This window comes from Mesocricetus auratus, unplaced genomic scaffold, assembly GCF_017639785.1.
Source record: "Mesocricetus auratus isolate SY011 unplaced genomic scaffold, BCM_Maur_2.0 Super-Scaffold_100009, whole genome shotgun sequence".
In the NCBI taxonomy this organism is placed as follows: Eukaryota; Metazoa; Chordata; class Mammalia; order Rodentia; family Cricetidae; genus Mesocricetus; species Mesocricetus auratus.
Genome location: NW_024429193.1, coordinates 60,503,496 through 60,523,297, shown reverse-complemented (window position 1 = coordinate 60,523,297; position 19,802 = coordinate 60,503,496). Strand labels below are relative to the sequence as shown.

The 19,802-nt window shown below is 40.2% G+C and overlaps 1 protein-coding gene across 1 annotated transcript in view; it reads right to left on the bottom strand.

The window, feature by feature from the left end:
• The window catches only part of Rprd2 (regulation of nuclear pre-mRNA domain containing 2), a 57,740-nt gene that overhangs the window by 22,360 nt on the left and 15,578 nt on the right, over positions 1-19,802 (bottom strand). The window contains 5 exon segments of the mRNA XM_040752214.1: positions 1,277-1,403; positions 2,276-2,328; positions 3,568-3,645; positions 4,534-4,634; positions 8,414-8,543. Of these exon segments, the coding sequence (XP_040608148.1) occupies positions 1,277-1,403; positions 2,276-2,328; positions 3,568-3,645; positions 4,534-4,634; positions 8,414-8,543 (489 nt within the window).

The window sequence follows — 19,802 nt, the reverse complement described above, 5'->3', positions numbered from 1 at the left end:
TTTCCTGTTCTTTATAGACCCTAGCTGCAATGGTTAAACACAGCTACCCAGTTCTTTAGACTATGTTCTCTAGCCTAGTCTAAGTTGATGTAAATAATGTAGGTGACAACCTTGATTGTTAGAACCAAAATGGGAACATTAAACACCATAGCCCTCAGTAATATCATTATGACTTTGCTATTAAGTGCAGATTTTCCTCTGGGGGAAATGGACTTCAGACTATTTTGTATTTATTTGTGCAAGCATTAGAGTATAGAAATTGTCAAGTAAAACAGGAGGCTTATCTTTTAATAAATTATGAGTATAATCATATATAATTCATAATATAAAAAGGGAGAGGAGCTGACTAGATTTTACAAGGGAATAGAGTAATCTTACTAAAGAATATACTCAAACCAATTAACCACAAAGGAGAAGAAAAACTTGCTTTACACATAGCAAGAAAGTGAAAAGAGTAAGAATTTATATACAAAGCCAGGGGTGGTGCACAGGACACAGAGGCAGGTAGATTTTTGAGTTCAAAGTTAGCCTGGTAACAGAGAGAGAAACCCTGTAACAAACAAACAACCCCCTGCCTCCAAAATGAAAAAATGGGCTAGAGAGATGGGCTAAGAGCACTTACTGCTCTTGCAAAGAACCTGGGTTCTGTTTCTAGCATTCCATGGTGGCTTACAACCATCCTTACCTCCAGCCCAGGGGATCCAATGCCCTCTTTTAGCCTCTGTAGGTACCAAGCACAGATGTAATGTGCATATAGACATTTGGGCAAAATACTAATAAATATAAAGTAAAATAAATAAACCTTAATCACTCCTCTCCAAATCTACAAAACCTATCCCCCCTCAGGGAAATTTATTTGTTTTTGAGGTTTCTACAAATCAAACTGCTACCTCAATGGAACACAACTGTTTTTCAAAATGCTTTACCTGAAGGGGGTGGAGAAACCTTACCATTTCTCTTTAAACATTCAGTTGGTGATCCTACCTAGAAGCATGGTTAAAGTTCTTTTTTATGGCACACACTAGTCTAAGTATCTAAAAATCGAAGATCTAAAAAGAAAAGAAAACTAAGCTAATGGAGGGTGGGGGTTTACAAGACAGGGTTTCTCTGTGTAACCCTGGCTGTACTGGAACTCACTCTGTAGACCACCAGGCTGGCCTTGAATTCACAAAGATTCACTCAACTACCTCTGCCTCCTGAGTGCTGGTATCAAAGGTGCACGCCACCACCACCTGGCCACTTTGAGCTATTTTATTTGGAAGGGTGTGTTTGTTACCTTTTAAGCACTTGAGAGTTTCTGTGCTGCAAACATCCACTCTCATAGTTGACAACTGTTTTTCCTTCAATTCTATCTGATCTTCTGAGCGTTTGTACATCAACAATTCTTCAATGAGCGCCTGAGACTGAACACAGAGCACAATCAATTTTCATTCATAAGATCAAATATTCTCTCCCCTAGATATGTAAGACTAACAACTAGCAAAGCCCTAAGAGGAAAAAACAATTTTCTTTTACTTTTACTCAGACTAACAGAAAGCAATCTTCAATTTATGCCAAAACTATATTCTTAGCTACACACTTATTTTAAAACTTGCTGTTAGGTTTTTGAAGACAGGATCTTACTATGTAGCCCTTGCTCCAAAGGCCGGGCTGGCTTCAAATTTGTCCCTGCCTCCTGAGTGCTAGGATTAGCCTTCATAATCACACCCACAAGTTAGAAAAACAAAACAAAAAGCCTTTTATTCAAAGGACCAATGTTCTTAACTTCTGATTTGCTTTTCATCTCTACATGTGTAGGCACATGGCATGGGCATGTGCAAAGGACAGAGGTTAGCTCTTGCAGAAGCCAGCACTCTCCATTCACCACTTGGCTCTCAGGAATCAAACTCCTGTTAGCAGGCTTGGTGGCTACCTCCCCATTCCCTAATTATTCAAGTTACTTTACGGATATAGGGTTAACACTGAAAGGAAAGCCCCTTACACCCTCTTAATTTAATTAGATATATAGTATTGTGTTGCTCTAAGAAAATTTTAATTTAGTAGCACTAAATTTAAAAAAGAAGGCTCCCTAGTAACATGAAACTAAGCACAGAAGTTAGCTGGCAACAGATGTTCTAGACTGATATTTCTCAAGTAGGGAAACAGAACTCAAAGGTAATCTAACCCTATTCTGGATTCCCCATATATTCGTGAGTAGAAATAAACATGACTGGTAACTGTGGTGTCAGAGGTGAATAAATGATCTCTAATAGACGTAACAAACTCTGGGACTTACCCGAAACTCAGCAACTATCTTAGATTTCAGAGCAGCTTTTGGATTCGAAGATGCTGTTGAATGAAATAAAAAATCATTAATAATACAGCACAAAGACTTGACCAAATCCAGGATAAATCTGAGATGTACTTAAGGGTTTACTCTGCAAACATACAGCAGCCATGCACACATATATCATAATATAATCCACAGTAATATAATTGACTATGAAATTTAAGTACTCCTAAATATGGCCAATAGAAAAATAAACTATTTAGATAAGTCTTAACAACTTACCTCTCCAACAGACTTGTTAAGTCCCAGAATAAATGATTTGGAGACACTGAGGTAGGTACATGAAGCACCTCCTTCTCCTAGTCTCATCAAGTGTAAGAAAATCAATCTCAGTATTTCAATGTAAGAGTGTCCAGGAACAAGATATCCAATTAATCCTGAGCACTGACTGAAGAAAATTATCAACTCCAATCAGGTTAAATTTGAATTTTTAAAAAATCTGACTCAGCAACAAAAGGCTAAATGAATTATCACTGTAATTGAACTTTGGTCAAACTGATGGCTCCGTTGTTCCTAAGCATGCAATGTATGATCAAAAGGATGCCCGAGGACTCCCTTAACCATGATGAGTATCAGATGCTTGATGGAGCAAAACATCCCAACTCTCTTGTTTCACCTCCCAATTCTCCACTGTCCTTCACCTTGTTCCCTCCAAACCTTCCAGTCTCTCGATATTCCTCAGTTTGCCCAAAACAGTCTATAACATGCAGCATTCCACTCCACTCCCTTGATATCATGCTGGGTAAATAGGACAAAACACAACAGGAACTCCAGATAGAGAATGAGTTTCTGGCCAAAATTTGAGGCCCACGTCTCATCTGGTAGTGTATCCCCAAATCTGAAGGCTTTCATGGCTCCCAGAGAAATGCTTCTCCGTGCCTAGTCTCCTCTTCAGCTCTGTGGTGTAACACCAGCCGCCTCTAACTTCACACATCTCAGAATGTGGAAATTAGTCTGGGTACTAGCAAGCTTTTTTTTTTTTTCTTCTTTCACTCCCCCAACTACTCTTGGGTCTTCGCTCAATTAAACCCTTTTTCTGCATTTCCTCTGTTTAACAGTGGTTTTTAAAAGAAGTAACTTCATGCTGGCTTGATTAGACTAAGTCACTGGGAACCTCCCAGGCCTGGGAACACAAGCTTGCCATGGTTTATGCCAGGGACGGTGTCAAAACGGTCTACATTTTCTTCTGCTCCAAGAGGAGGAGGTAATTTTATATTAGTTGAGATTTTGTTCCTTACTTTGTGATTTCTTCCACTGCTTATTCGGTTGTTTGTTCAGATTTTCTTTCAGCTGCTTCTGAGTTTTGAAAGTGGTACCTGGAAAACATTGCAGTTTTTGCAGTCTGGCATTATGGGAAGCTGTTCTGTCTGTCCACTTCAGTGCCAAAATTGTAGCATGAAAAAGGCAATCCAAGACTGTGTAGTTTCTTTCATTTCTTTTCTTTTATTTTTATAAAAACAAAAACAGAAAACACCTACCAAATCTAAGAAGCTATTAAATGATGTAATTTAACAATTAATGAAACCTCTAGTTCTGAAAAAAAAAATAAGGCAGAGGCTTAAAATAACAATTACTTTTGAACATTTTGAATGGAACACAAACTTATAGGAAGGATTCAATAGCTTCTTAGAAGGTGGTCTTTTAAAAGCAAATTTCTAGTGAAATGATCATGGCAATAATTTGTGATTTAATTACATAAATCTTCTATGTAAGGACTAATTTATTTAAGACACACATGAGAGAACATGTACACACACACACACACACACACACACACACACACACACACACGAAAGAACAGATACTACAAATCTAAATGAAATAGAGCTTAGAGATTATACAAGCATTCTCACCACCAAACAACTTAAAGATATGAAACCATGCCCAAACAGTAAGAAGGCAGAACAATATTTATTAAACACAACCAATGAATAGTTTTAAGTACTTAATGAAAACAAATACAGGAAAACTAGCAGATGACTATCATCAATTAACATGTTTGATGTTTTTAGTCAGCAGAGACAAAGATCCAACTACCTATCCCAAACAATTCTATTTTCAGTATAGATATTATGTATTTAATTTTAAACAATCAAGCCAAATTCTCTCAACCCTTTAGTACTACACAACAGAACTAGATCTATGGATAAAGACAGAATTGTAAAGATTAATTTAAATTCTTTTAGGAAAGAAGAGAAACTTACTTAAAGCTTCTCTCAATGCCACAATCATGTCTTCTGGGTACACATTTCTATCTTCCCAGATTTTAAAGATTCGCTCTATTGACTTAGAGACAGATGGATCCCTGAAAGAAAAGTAAAATATAAAAATGCTGACATACCCTCAAACTAGAAATCTGTAAATAAAGTTACCAACAACTTACTATCATGCAAATTTCTTATGTATTTTTTAATTTTCAGAAACAATCTATTTATTTATTACATGTATTTTATCTGCATGTATATACATGTGCCACATGTGCGCCTGGTGCCCAAGGAGGACAGACGTAGGAGGTGGATATATCAGAACTGAAGTTAGGGATGGTTGTGAGTCACCATGTGGGTGCTGGGATCCAAACCTGGGTCCTCTGGAAGATCAGCAAGTACTCTTTTTTGTTTGTTTTTTCGAGACAGGGTTTCTCTGTGGCTTTGGAGGCTGTCCTGGAACTAGCTCTTATAGACCAGGCTGGTCTTGAACTCACAGAAATCCACCTGCCTCTGCCTCCTGAGAGCTGGGATTAAAGGCATGCACCACTGCCTGGCCCAGCAAGTACTCTTAACTGAGGTAATTCTAATTCTCTAGCCATGTGTATGCCTTTAAATATTTTTTCCTACATTGTTTATTGCTAAGGAAAATCATTTATTTTATCAATGACAAAAATGAGGTTACAGATAATAAACCTTGAGATGCTTGTGAAACACAAAGATCTAATCAACACCTGACATGCACAAAGGAAAAGCTGAATCTAACGAACTAAAAATATGGACTAGAGAGATGGCACAGCAGTTAAGACTATGTACTGCTTTTGCAGAGACCCCAAGTTGGGTTTCCAGCACCCACCTTGGGCAGCTTAAAATTGCCTGTAACTACAGCTCCAGGGATCCACACCATCTTCTGGCCTTCATGGACACCCACACAAGCAGTATATACTCACATAGATACATGGAGAGGAAAAAGGGGGAGTATTTATTTATTTTTGTTCTTTGAGACAGGGTCTCAACTCTGTATCCTTGGCTGGCCTGTAACTCGATATGTAGATCAGCTGGCCTTGAACTCAGAAAGGCACCTCTCCCTCCCAAATGCAGGGATTAAAGTACATACTACCACTGTCAAGCATTTAATCCCAGCACTTGGGACACAGAGGCAGGTGGATCTCCGTGAGTTTAAGGCCAGTCTGGTTTACAGAGCGAGTACCAGGAGAGGCTCCAAAATTACACAGAGAAACCCTGTCCCAAAAAAACAGAAAAAATAAAAACAAAAAATTATATACCACCATGTTTGGCATAAAAAGAAATTTAAGTTGGATATTGTTGACACACACTTTTAATCCCATTACTTGGGAGGCAGAGCCAAGTGGTTTTCTGTGAGTCTGAGGTCAGCCTGTTCTATACAGTGAGTTCTAGAACAGCCAGGGTTACACAAAGAAACCCTGTCTCAAAAAACAAACAAACAAAAACCAGAACAACCCCCAAAAGGAAAACAAAATTAAAAAACAATTTTCTGTTTTTAAGGAAGAGCTTGATCAAAAAAGAAAAATGGTGGCACACACCTTTAGTCCCAGCACTCGGGAGGCAGAGGCAGGTGGATTCTGTGAGTCTGAGGCCAGCCTGGGCTACATAGCAAGTTCTAGGACAACCAGAGCTATACACAGAGAAACCCTGTCTCAAAAACAAAACAGGAAAATTCAATGGAGTTATGGTGGGGTGGTCCTGGTAATCCCAGAATATGGGAGGCTGAGACATAAGGATCATGAGTTTGAGATCATACTGACTACTTCGAGAACCTCATCTTAAAAAAGAAAACAAGGGAGAGTAAAATGGCTTAGAGGGTTAAGGTGATTCTCACCAAGCCTGATGAACTGAGCTCTATCCATGAAACCAACATGGTGAAATGAGAATTAACTCCTGAAAGCTGTCCTCTGATCTGACCTTCAATGTATGCTATGGGATGTGTACACACATACACAAATAAGTAAATGTAATAATAAAACAAATGGTGCCACAGAGTTGAGCGGTTAAAAGCACTTATTGCTTTTACAGGGGGCCTAGTTCAGTTCCCTTCACCCACACGGAGCTCACAATTGTCTGTAATTTCAGTCCTAGAGGATCTGATGATCTCTTCTGGCCTCCACTAGCACCAGGAATGCGCGTGTGTGCATGTATGTATGCTTGTGTGTGCACACAACATTCACATGCATGAATTAAATTTTAACAAAGCATGGCCTGAAGCACAGTGACAAAGCACTAGTCTAGCAAGTGCCCACATGGGAGACCCTGACTTCCATACTCAGCACCAAAAACAACAAACAAACAGAAAACAAAACCCAAAATAAATGCACTAGGAAATAATGGGTTTTTCTTCCTCTTAAGGTTTATTGAAAGCTAACCATCAATCAACTCCATACTACAGCATATGTTCTAAGAAGAGGATTCCACTCACCAAAAAGAATCAAAGAGCTACCCCTGGTGGTATATGCCAACAACATCAGCAACCAGGATGCTCATTTCCACTTAAAAGCTAGTCTGGGGTATATAGCAAGACTAGGCCTTTAAAAACAAAACATGGGCTAAGCATGGTGGTGCACACTTTTAATCCTAATACCAGAGAGGCAGACAGGTGAATCTCTGTTCAAAACCAGCCCGTTCTACATAGTGAGTTCCAGGACAGCCAGGGCCATGTGGAGAGACTGTCTCAGAAAAACAAAACAAACACACACAACCTCAAAATAAAAATCCAAAAGAAAAAAAGAAAAAGATAGGGTAGAATAGGAAGAAGGAGAAAGAAAAAAGAAAAAGGAGGGGTCAAATTGGTATGACCTCAAAACAAAAGAATAAGAAAATATTCTAACATTCTAATATACCCATCAAAAGACAAAATATAACCGTAACTTTTGTTCTTTGGTTTTTAAGACAGGGTTTCTCTGTGGCTTTGGAGGTTGTCCTGGAACTAGCTCTTGTAGACCAGGCTGGTCTCAAACTCACAGAGATCCGCCTGCCTCTGCCTCCCGAGTGCTGGGATTAACGACATGCGCCACTGCCCTGCAAGAATCATAACTTTTTAAGCAAATCTATCAATCTATCTTACACTAAGGTGTAAGATTAAAAACCTACCAGTTTGTTTGTTTTTGTTTTTCTACATAGGGTTTCTCTGTGTAGCCCTAGTTGTCCTGGAACTAACTCTGTGAACAAGCATGACCTCAAACTCACAGAGATCCCCCTGCTTCTGCCTCCCAAGTGCTGATTACATTCAACTTTTATAAAACTCCAACTCTGATGTTTTCTAGAGGCTTATTAACTGTAACAGACATACTTCCATTTCTTCTCTCTCTCTCTCTTTTTTTTTGGTTTTTCGAGACAGGGTTTCTCTGTGGCTTTGGAGGCTGTCCTGGAACTAGCTCTTGTAGACCAGGCTGGTCTCGAACTCACAGAGATCCTCCTGCTTCTGCCTCCTGAGTGCTGGGATTAAAGGCGTGCGCCACCAACGCCCGGCTTCTTCTCATATTTTTAAGCTGAGATTCTTCTATTACTTAAAAAAAGTGTAAACTCAAGAGCACTAAAAATTAAACTACAAATAAGCACAGAGAAAGAAATGAAAAATCAAAATCCCCACAACCTTATTTTGCTTTTTTGAGACAAGGTCTCATTGTGTAGCAATGATGGTCTCAAATTCAAGAGATCTGCCTGACTGTGCTTCCCGGTTGCTGGGATTAAAGAACGTGTCACTACTCCTGGTCACGAACGTAACATTTATTTGGATCTTGAAATATGCACAATTATTCAAGTCCTTGCTAATGAGGGTGGGGGGGTGGAGAAAAGAAAATTTAAAATTTTCTTAAATCCCAAAGCACAGTAAGAATTTACTTACTTCACCAGAGCAGCCGCTTCGGGAAGGACATCAGCAAACGATTCACGGAATATGATTGCATTTTTCCTTTTACAATTCTGTATGACATCATTGGCAAGGTAAAAGAGATTCAAACGGTGGGGATATGTAGCTGGAGATGAAAGACAAAAAAATTATTATACTCAGCGTAACTTGTTCCAAACATATTGTTTTCAAACAGCTTTTTAAAAATTACGTTTTATTATTTTAAGTTTATGGGTGTTTTGCCTGCTTGTATATCACATGCCATGCAGTGTCCACGGAGACCAGCATAGGGCATCAGAGCAGCCAGTGCTCCTAGCCTCTGAGCATCTCTCCAGCCCCAGTTAACTGTGTTTATATGAACTAATTACAGGGATGGAATAGTGAAGAAACAATTAACTAATGGATTAGTATATCAAATGTACTAAAACCCTAAACGATTTGAGCTTAAATTTCTGTTCAAGGTACTCTTCAAGTAGATCATCTCACTCTGTAGGTGTCTGGCACTAAATCCTTTAGTGGCTTCAGAGACACCAAGACAAAGTAAAATTTGCTTCAGCATTTGCTCTAAGATGGCATTTCACAGTATACCATCCACGATACCCTCTACAGTACTACAGCTCTCTCCGTATTTGGACATAAGGGAAGGAGGGAGGAAAGGAGGGAGGGAGGGAGGGAGGGAGGGAGGGAGGGAGGGAGGGAGGGAGGGAGGGAGGGAGAATAAACTCTGTTACAAAAATACCAAGGCTGGTATAAAAAGCACTACACCAAGTTCTAATCAGAAATCAACTGTGTAAATAATGTTTAATAGCATGTCACACAGATTCCTAGATCAATCAATCCAAATACTACTCACATAACACATAAGTACAAGTCCTTCTGTTTACTGCTGAAGCTATTTTAATTACCTAAGTGTTCTGGGGGTAATCTGACTCCATATACACATGAGGGTTAAGCTTTTCCAAGGCTCAGCCTACCTAAGATTTGCTGTCATGTGCTGGGAAATTCCAATATTCACACAGATGATCCATGTTTCTATGGTTCCTCAGGTTTCTCAATCCCAAATTCAGTAACTTCTGAGATCTCCCCATATCCCTTTCTCTTTCTATATTCTACTTCCATTACACTGGTTCTACAATTTCAGACATCAGTTCATCTTCTAATTCCTCAGACTCTTTTAGAATTCACTCATTTCTGTTAACTCCAGAGTATCTGATACATTATTTAAATTATTCTTATCAAATCCTTCATTTTCTTTTCTTTCTCTACAACATGCATTCAACAAAATCCTAAATTTGAATTAGTCTAAATTAATGTTTTTACTGTACCTTTCTTTGCTAGTTTTTATATATTAGATCTATTAATTTTATTTTGTAATTGAACTGTATGTATGCATGTGCACCATCTCTTCCGCCCCTTCTTTTCTTCTCTCTCCCCTCCCCAAAACCGGGCATTGGTGGAGCACGCCTTTAATTCCAGCACTCAGGAGGCAGAGGCAGGCAGATCACTGTGAGTTCCAGACCAGCCTGGTTTTGGAGTTCCAGGACAGCCTCCAAAACAATACAGAGAAACCCTGTCTCGAAAAAGCAAACAAACAAACAAACAAACTAAAAAAGTAATGCCCCTCCCCACAGGCTCATATATTTGAATGTTTAGTCACCAGGCAATAGAAATCTTTGTAGGATTAGAGGATTTAGGAGGTGTGACCTTGCTGGAGGAAGTGTATCAAATGGGGGTGGGCTCTGAGGTTTCAAAGGCCAACTCCAGGCCCAGTCAGAGTCTCTCTCCCTCTCTCCCTCTCTCCCTCTCTCCCCTGTGGAACAGGATGTAATTCTTACCTATTTCACCACCACTCCTGCTGGCCAGCCACCAAGCTCCCAGTCACGATGATAATGGACCAGCAACTGACACTGTAAACAAGCCTTCAAATACTTTTTTTAATAAGAATTGCCTTGCTCCTAGTTTCTCTTCACAGCAATCGAAGGGTAACTAAGACATAAGGTCTCATTATATGGGCCTGGGATTTGGAGGGTAGACAAGGCTGGCTTCAAACTCTGGAGATCTGCCTGCCTCTGCCTCTAGAGTTCTTTTCTGTTTTTGAGGTTGAGTCACCTCCTAAAACTAACATTGCAGGTGTGTGCTACCATGCTTTGCTGCACCTTACTTCTGCTGTTAGAGTCTACTCTAAGGAAAAGTATACCAAGAAGGGGACTAAAGTCCTCTGAGCTCAGTTTCCTTCCTCAACTGGGCCCTAGAGTTAACAATGCCTTCTCATGAGCGTTTGCTCTAAGATGGCATTTCACAATATACCATCCATGATACCCTCTACAGTACTACAGCTCTCTCAGTATTCGGACATAAGCTTATACGCCATTTTATAAACAAAGTAGAAACCATTAAATGAGAATTATCTTCTCTTAAAACGTGTGAAGCATCCCGATCTCATTACCCAGAGAAATTCTGACACCATCAGTGGAAGCCTGAGAGACACTGGACAACTAAATAGTTCAAAACAAAGACAGACCTGCAGCAGCAACAACCCCAACCAAATCAAAACAGAAAACACCTAGCCAGGGGTGGTGGCATACACCTGCTTTACCAGCCCTGGGGAGTGAGTAAACAAAGGCAAGAAGATTAAGGTTTCAGGGTCATCCTAGGGATACATAGCAAGTTTGAGGTTATCCTAGGACATGTAAGAAAGACCCTGTCTCGAAACAACAAAACTCCTAAAATATTAAACTGGAGAACATAGGAGTTCTTTGTAATATTATTAAAGTGTTTTTGAAATTTAAACTCTTGGATTACAGGTATGATCTTAATTTCAAATTTCAATATTAACTTACCAATATGCCATATTTGATTTATTTTTCACCTGTCTTGCCTCCTCTCAAGAATTTCAAGCCTCCAAAACTGGATTAGAGATATAGTTCCATGGTAAAATATCTACACTAAGAGTGATGAGCTGGGCAGTGGTGGCACATGCCTTTAATTCAACACTGAGGCAACTGTGAGTTCAAGGCCAGCCTGACCTAAATAGGAAGTTCCAGGGTAGCCAGGACTTAGAGAGACCTGTCTCAAAAGAAAACGAAGAGAAGAGAAGAGAAGAGAAGAGAAGAGAAGACAAGAGAAGAGAAGAGAAGACAAGAGAAGACAAGAGAAGACAAGAGAAGACAAGAGAAGACAAGAGAAGACAAGAGAAGACAAGAGAAAGATTCCCTGGGGTTTGACTGGCAGGAGCGTTTCCTGGCCTAAGCCCTATGAGAGCAAGGACTTTTACTAACTGCTGGATTCTGATCAGCTTTCCATATCATATTTTTGTTTGTCTTACTTTTTGAGCCAGGGGTCTTGCTAAATTAGCTCAGGCTGTCCTTGAATCGTTGCAAATGCTAGAATTACAGGCCTCCCCATGAACCCATGTCCTGGGGATGGGCTCAGGGTCTTGCTCTTAGACCCTAGCATAACCCTTTCAAAAAAATTTTTTTAATGTTGACATAAAGTTTCTAAATTTCCCAGTCTGTCCCTTGAATTTGGGGTTGTCCTAGTTCAGCCTCTAGAGTGTGCCACCATACTTGAGTTCCTATTTCTTAAATGGACAAATGGGGAAATGAGAAGAAAAGTACAGAGGAAAAGAAAAGGAAGACAATGAGTAAGCCTTAATTTATCTTGGTTAGTCCTGCCCAGTTTTATGAGGTGTGAAGCACCCTAAGCAAGCATGTCAAATGAGCTGCATTTCCAACAGCTAGATCGCTGATTTAAATGTAGTAATATCCAAATAAAACTGTTAGCCTGGTAGCAGAAAGACTAGGTAATTTTAACATAATATTAACATTTTATGTCTACTTGTTGAAAATGTTCAGGGGCAAAACTGAGAGGTGGCTCAGCAGCTAAGGGAGGGCAATTGCTCCTTTTCTAGAAGACCAACCCTCACAACCACTTGAGACTAAGGATTCTCTGATAGTCACACTCTGAGTACTGCAGGCGCATGGTACATTCATATTCAGGCACCTACACAAACACAGTAAATAAATAAACAAATTAAAAAAAAAAAGCTAAGTGGGGGCTGGATGGTTCCTTGGTTAAGAGCACTGGCTGTTTTTCCAGAAGACCAGAACCAGAACTCACACGGCCCTAGGGGATCTGATGCCCTATTCTGGCTTCTGTAAACACAAACACGGTACACACACCTACATGCAGGCAAAACACCCATGCAATCTAATAATAATAATAGCACAATTTAAATGGTCAAGGCCACAAAGGCAATTAAACAGAAAAAAATCTGGGTCCATAGAGAAATGCTAAAAAAGAAATGGAAAAACAAGTATCTTTATAAAGACAAAGAGACAGAACAACTAGAAAGTTCAATTTCTTCCTAAATTTGTTGGTGTTCCAACAAATATTTGGATAATTTAACTGTTTGCTTGTTGAATGAATGTAATGCTATCAATTACATTCTATAATCTCATATTTCTTAGCAAGTTTTTTATGGGGAAAAAAAGTTGGGTGTGTTGACACATGCCTTTAGTCTTAGCATTTGGGAGGCAGAGACTCAAGTGGACTTCTGTGCATTCAAGGCCAGCGTGATCTACATAGTAAGTTCTAGGACAGACAAAGCTACATAGAGAGACCCTGTCTTGACAATGAATGAATATTGTGGGTATTGTTATTAGCAAACAATTTCAGATACTTTCAAGTCCAATTTCATCTTTTTTTTTTTTTTTTTTTTTTGGTTTTTCGAGACAGGGTTTCTCTGTGGCTTTGGAGGCTGTCCTGGAACTCGCTTGGTACTCCAGGCTGGTCTCGAACTCAACAGAGATCCACCTGCCTCTGCCTCCCGAGTACTGGGATTAAAGGCGTGCGTCACCAACGCCCTGCTCCAATTTCATCTTAAGTCATATTTATAGAACCTAAGTCCTTAGGAAGTGGATTTTAATATACATTGAAAAGGGGAACCATATCCAACCTAAAATTCAAAGTAGTCCAAATTTTTATAAGACATCAGTCCAGGGGCCATTGAGATGGTTCATTGGGTACATTCTCTGACCTCCACACATCTGTCTGTTTCTCTCTTTCTCTCTCATACACAATAAATGAATGAATGAATGAAATGAAATAAAAAGAAAAACACCAGTCTAGGGACTACGGAGATGACTTATGGTAACAATGCTTACTGCACGAGCATAGGGTTCTGAGTTTGAATTCACAGTACTCATGTAAAAGCTGGGGATGGCTAGGCATGCCTGTAATCCACCCCAGTGATAGAGACAGGCGGATCCCAGGAAATTGCAGGAAAAAAATCTTAGGGGAAAGACAAACTTTAGTCTCAGAGATTATCTCAAGGGAACAGCAAATGTCTTCCATGTACAAACCACACACATGAAAAAGAAAAACATCAGTCCACCAGGATCCCCTCAAGAACATTTACTGTGTATCAGAAATTAGCTCTAACAGTCAAAAGAAAAGTAGAATCTAAATATTTGCTAACAGAGTTGACTTACTAAATCTTTTTTTGTTTTGTTTTTGTTTTTTGTTTTTCGAGACAGGGTTTCTCTGTAGCTTTGGAGGCTTTCCTGGAACTCACTTTGTAGACCAGGCTGACCTCGAACTCACAGAGATCCGCCTGCCTCTGCCTCCCAAGTGCTGGATTAAAGGTGTGCGCCACCAACGCCCGGCTCGACTTACTAAATCTTTAAAAATGAACATATCCATTATCAAATGGAAAAACCTTCAATTTATTTTTTTTTAAAGATTTAAGGGCTGGAAAAATGGCTCAGAGGTTAAGAGCACTGGCTGCTCTTCCAGAGGTTCTAAGTTCAACTCCCAGCAACCACATGGTGGCTCACAACCATCTGTAATGAGATCTGGTGCCCTCTTCTGGCCGGCAGGTATACATAACACTGTATACATAATAAATCTTTTTTAAAAAATGGTTTAAATGCTAAAGGAAAACAAAAAACTACCAACTATGTCGGCTTTGAATCTTAACTTTCTTTCTTTCTTTTTTGGAGACAAGAGTTTCTATGTGTGCTCTGTAGACCAGACTGGTTAATTTTCTACACCTCAAAATGCCTCGTCAAAAGAAACATGATATGGCTGCTGTGTAACTGGCCCCATAGTCTCACAGTGAATGGCTCCACGGCATGGTCAGGAGGTGCTTTGCTGGAGGAAGCGTGTCACTGTAGAGGCAGCCTTGAGAGCCTATCGTGCTCAGGACACCCCACCCAGTGTCAGTCGACTTCCTGCTGCCTGCAAGATGTAGGACTCAGCTACTTCTTCAGCATCACATCTGCCTGCATGCCGCCAGGTTCACCGCCATGTTCTCTACCATGACAACAAGGAACTGAACTTCTGAAACTGTAAGTAAGCCATCCCAATTAATTGTTTAATTTATAAGTTTGCTGTGGTTATGGTATCTTTTTACATCAAAAAAACCTAACTAAAACAGCTACTATAAACAAAATAATCCATAAAGCATTTCCATTGTAGAGTTAGAATACATTCTCTTACAAATACCTTGGTAACTGCATTCCTGTTTTTTGTTTGTTTATTTTTTTTAATGTGCATGGAGGTTTCGCCCTCATGTATGTTTTGGTGCCATGTGCATGCCTGGTGTCCTCAGTGGTCAAAAGATGGTGACAGAACTGGAGTTAGACAATTGTGAACCCCTTATGTGGGTATAGGAATTGAACCCAGGTCCCTCTGGAAGGGCAGAGGGCTTTTAACCACTGAGCCACCTTTTTAAAGCTTACACATATCACAAGAATCTATCTCACTATGTTTTACAGTCTTTCATATTTTTTTCTTTAGTTTTTGAGACAGAGTCTCATTGTGTAGCCCTGGCTGTCCTGGAACTTGCTATGTATGCTATGCTTTCCTGGAACTTACAGAGATCCTCCTGACTGACTTCAGAGTACTGGGATTAAATGCATGAGCCACTACACCAGGCCTCTCAGGATGTTTTTAATTCAAAAATATAATCTTGACCAACAAAATGGTATACAGTAATTAATTTACCTAACTTAAAAAAATCCACTATTGGAATGGTAGGTTGTGGTAGTGAATATCTTTAATCCCAACACTTGGGAGGCAGAGGAAGAAGTAGGCCTCTGGGTTCAAGGCCAGCCTGGTCTATATAGTGAGTTAGTTCCAGGACATCCAGGACTACACAGAGAAACCTTCTCTTAAACCCCTCCATCTCCCAAAGCAATCCACTAAGGGCAGGCAGTGGTGATACATGCCTTTAATCCCAGGGCTCAGGAAGCAGAGGCAGGTGAATTTCTGTGTTCAAGGACAACTAGGACTACACAGAGAAATCTTGTCTCACAAAAGAAAACACTAATACAAATTTACAGTGTTAATTTGGGTTTATTCCCATAATTACTAACTTTTGTGCTCAGCACTATATTTTGTTGCTTATGCCTTCCCCAAAGATGATTTATTTTCCTTCTCCCAAAGAAACAGGCTGGAGAGATGGCTCAGAGGTTAAGAGCACTGACTGCTCTTCCAGAGGTCCTGAGTTCAATTCCCAGCAACCACATGGTGGCTCACAACCATCTGTAATGAGATCTGGTGCCCTCTTCTGGTGTGCAGGCATACATGGAGGCAGAATGTTATATAAATAAATAAATCTTATTAAAAAAAAAAAAAGCCGGGCATTGGTGGCGCACGCCTTTAATCCCAGAGCTTGGGAGGCAGAGGCAGGCAGATCTCTGTGAGTTCGAGGCCAGCCTGGTCTACAGAGCGAGTTCCAGGACAGAGTCCAAAACAATACAGAGAAACCCAGTCTCAGGGGAAAAAAAAACCCCGAAAAACCTAAATACCCCTCTCAAAAAGACACCTTAACTCAAACTCAACACCAAGTAGCTCTCCTCTTGCCCAGATGTATGACCCTCCCAAACACTGCTTTCCTCATTAATACAATAGGATGCTAATAATAGTTTGTTTCTGTTCAAAATAGCTATCAAGTTCACCATCTGGTACCATACTGCTAAAAGTATGAACTAACAGTTTGCTTCTGAGTGCTGTATATTTATGGGTATGACTACACAGTTCTTCTCAGTCACCCGACAGACACCAACCCCATCTAGTTCAAATCTGCTATCATTATCTGTTCTTCCCCAGTTCCTGGCCATTAAAGAGCTCATCTTCGGAATTGTTCCTCTAATTATACGCACAACATTTAACTGTCAAGCCTGTCAAGTTCTACTTTCTAAATACTTCTAGGATATTTCTCCTTCTCTGTTTTAATTCAAACTTTTTTGGTCAGATTATGTAATAGCCTTCTAACATTTCTTTCACTATATATCACTATGTAGTTCAAACTGACCTTTTACTCACTATTATTTTTAGTAACCAATATCAGTTTCAGACACTGCAGTTTGTACTCCTCTTTTAAATAACAGAACACAGGCCAGGCGTTGGTGGCGCACGCCTTTAATCCCAGCACTTGGGAGGCAGAGGCAGGCGGATCTCTGTGAGTTCGAGGCCAGCCTGGTCTACAAGAGCTAGTTCCAGGACAGCCTCCAAAGCCACAGAGAAACCCTGTCTCGAAAAACCAATAATAATAATAATAATAATAATAATAATAATAATAACACAACACAGTATTTTTTCCTTTTATATGAGACAGGACCAGGCTGGACTGGTCTTAAAAAGGCTAGCCTTCAACTACTGATCCTCCGGCCTCCATTCCCAAGTGCCGAGCTACACAGACAAGGACAAGGAATACATCTGGCTTCACAAAATACAATAATATTGGTATAACATAGAAGCAGCTTCACATCTCTCCCACTAATTCACTGTGTAGCTCAGGCTGCCTGTAACTTGGTATGTAACTTAGGCTGGCTCTGATCTTGTCTGATTCCCCTGATGCTGGGATTACAGGTACATACCAAGCTTCATTACTTTCTTGATTTTTTTTTTAAAATAGGGCCTCAACAAGTAGTCCTAGCCAGCCACAATCATAAAATTCCACCTGCCTCTGCCACCACACCAAGCTAATTTCTTGATTGTTTTAATGTCACATATCCCTAATCTCATTTTCACCACAAATCCTACTCTCATTGCCACCAGGCCTAGGAAACTCCCCTAACTCACTTCTCTATTGTGATCACCTTTTCAACTTTTAAGTCAAGAGTGCAGGGAATGTATCTCGGTGGTAGGGCATTACAATGCCCTGGGTTTAATTTCTGGCACGTTCTTCATACCTCATAGAATATGGACCTAAGGAGAAAGGATTATACCATGATTGGGACAATCTTTCCTAAATTAGCCAAGAAAAAGTTAGCAATTGAGCCTTCTTTTCTTTCTTTTTCTTTTTGGAGACACAGGCTCATATAGCAGTTTGTTCCAACTTACTACTAAGCCAGGAATGACCCTGAATTCTTCTGCCTCCCCTTAAAAGTTTAGCAATTTTGAATTGCTGGCCAAACAAATGGTTCTGAAAGAACTACTTACTGGACAGGGTTAAATGTGGCAGAAGATAACGAAAATCAATGCAGCCAAGTACAGTACATGTAGTAACTACAAAGGTGCTTCAGGCAAAGACCAAAGTCAGTTGCAAAGCCTGCAGCAGCTAATGACTGGTACTAAATGTAATTCCTTTTTAAACTGTTTTTACATCATGTGCATGAGTGTTTTACCTGCATGTATGTCTGAGTTATATGTGTGTGTATAGTGCCCAAGGCCAGAAGAGAGCGTCAGATTCCCAGAAGTCAAGTTACAGAGGGTTCTAGGCTATGTGGATGCTGGGTCCTCTGGAGAGCAGCAAATGCTCTTAACTGCTGAGCCACCATTCCAGTCCCAGTAACTAGTGATTTATATTCTAATGACAGTCTATGTTTACTTTCATTTTTGCAAACTCAGGTTTTTATTACATGTCCCAGAATATGATCATGTATGATATATTAAACACCTAGGCCTTGCTAGATTGATTTCAGCTTTATAAATTCTAAAGGTTGAGTAAAATCCACTTAAAGTTTCAGGAATTTGGTAATGGATACCTGTAATCTCAGCACTGATATACAGAGGGATCACTGTGAGTTCATGACCAGCCTGGGCTACATAGTGAGTTCCAGGATAGTCAAGGCTGCATTGTGACCCCTTCTCAATATAAAAACTAAGCAAAGAGCTTAAGGACACCCTTGACTACATTAAGATCTTAAATTAAGACTGAGAGATTATGAGCACTGGCTGCTCTTCCAGAGGTCCTGAGTTCAATTCCCAGCAACCACATGGTGGCTCACAACTGTCTATAATAAGATCTGGTGCCCTCTTGTGGCAGGCATGCAGGTATATATGCAGGCAGAACACTGTATACACAATAAATAAAAAATGGCATTCTCAGCCGGGCATTGGTGGTGCATGCCTTTAATCCCAGCACTCGGGAGGCAGAGGCAGGTGGATCTCTGTGAGTTCAAGACACTTTTAATCCCAGCACTTGGGAGGCAGAGGCAGGTGGATCTCTGTGAGTTGGAGGCCAGATTTTATTTTTCACTCTTGAGATAATGTGCTTCTAATTCTAACAGTTTGTAAAAACGTAATTATACCAATGGCAGCATTTTATGCTCTTTGGCAAAATAAATTGTCAAACTTAAGATTTCACATATTAGGCTGGGCGTTGGTGGCGCACGCCTTTAATCCCAGCACTCGGGAGGCAGAGGCAGGCGGATCTCTGAGTTCGAGGCCAGCCTGGTCTACAAAGTGAGTTCCAGGACAGTCTCCAAAGCTACAGAGAAACCCTGTCTCGAAAAACCACAAAAAAAAAAAAAAAAAAAAGATTTCACATATTTAAAAAAGAAAACTAAATTTGGGAGCTAGTTTAGTTGGTAAAAGTCCTGCAATGTGGGGAGACGGCTCTCTAGGGCTCACTGGCAAGGCAACCAAGTATGAGGCCAATGCTAGTGAGAGGTCCCATCTTCAAAAAAAAATGGCTGAGGGTCCTCAGCAGTAAGAGCATGGAATGTGTTACTCTTTCAAAGGACTTGGGTTAGACTGCCAGCAACTACATGGGGGTTCACACTCCAATTCAAGAGGTTCTGATGCCATCTTCTGACCTCTTTGGGCACAGCATGTACATAGTACACATACATATATGCAGGCAAAGAACTCAAACACAATTAAAAAAAAAAAGATGTGGAACACCACCAAGGATGCTCTCTGGATGAAGGCTACCTAGTATACCCATTCATATGAACGTGCCCACACAGAAGATAGTTGAGTTGGATATAGTGGTACACATCCATAATCCCACACTCAGGAAGCCAAGGCAGGGGAAATGCTAACAGTTTTGTTTTGTTTTGTTTTGTTTTGGTTTTGGTTTTTCGAGACAGGGTTTCTCTGTGGCTTTGGAGGCTGTCCTGGAACTCGCTCTGTAGACCAGGCTGGCCTCGAA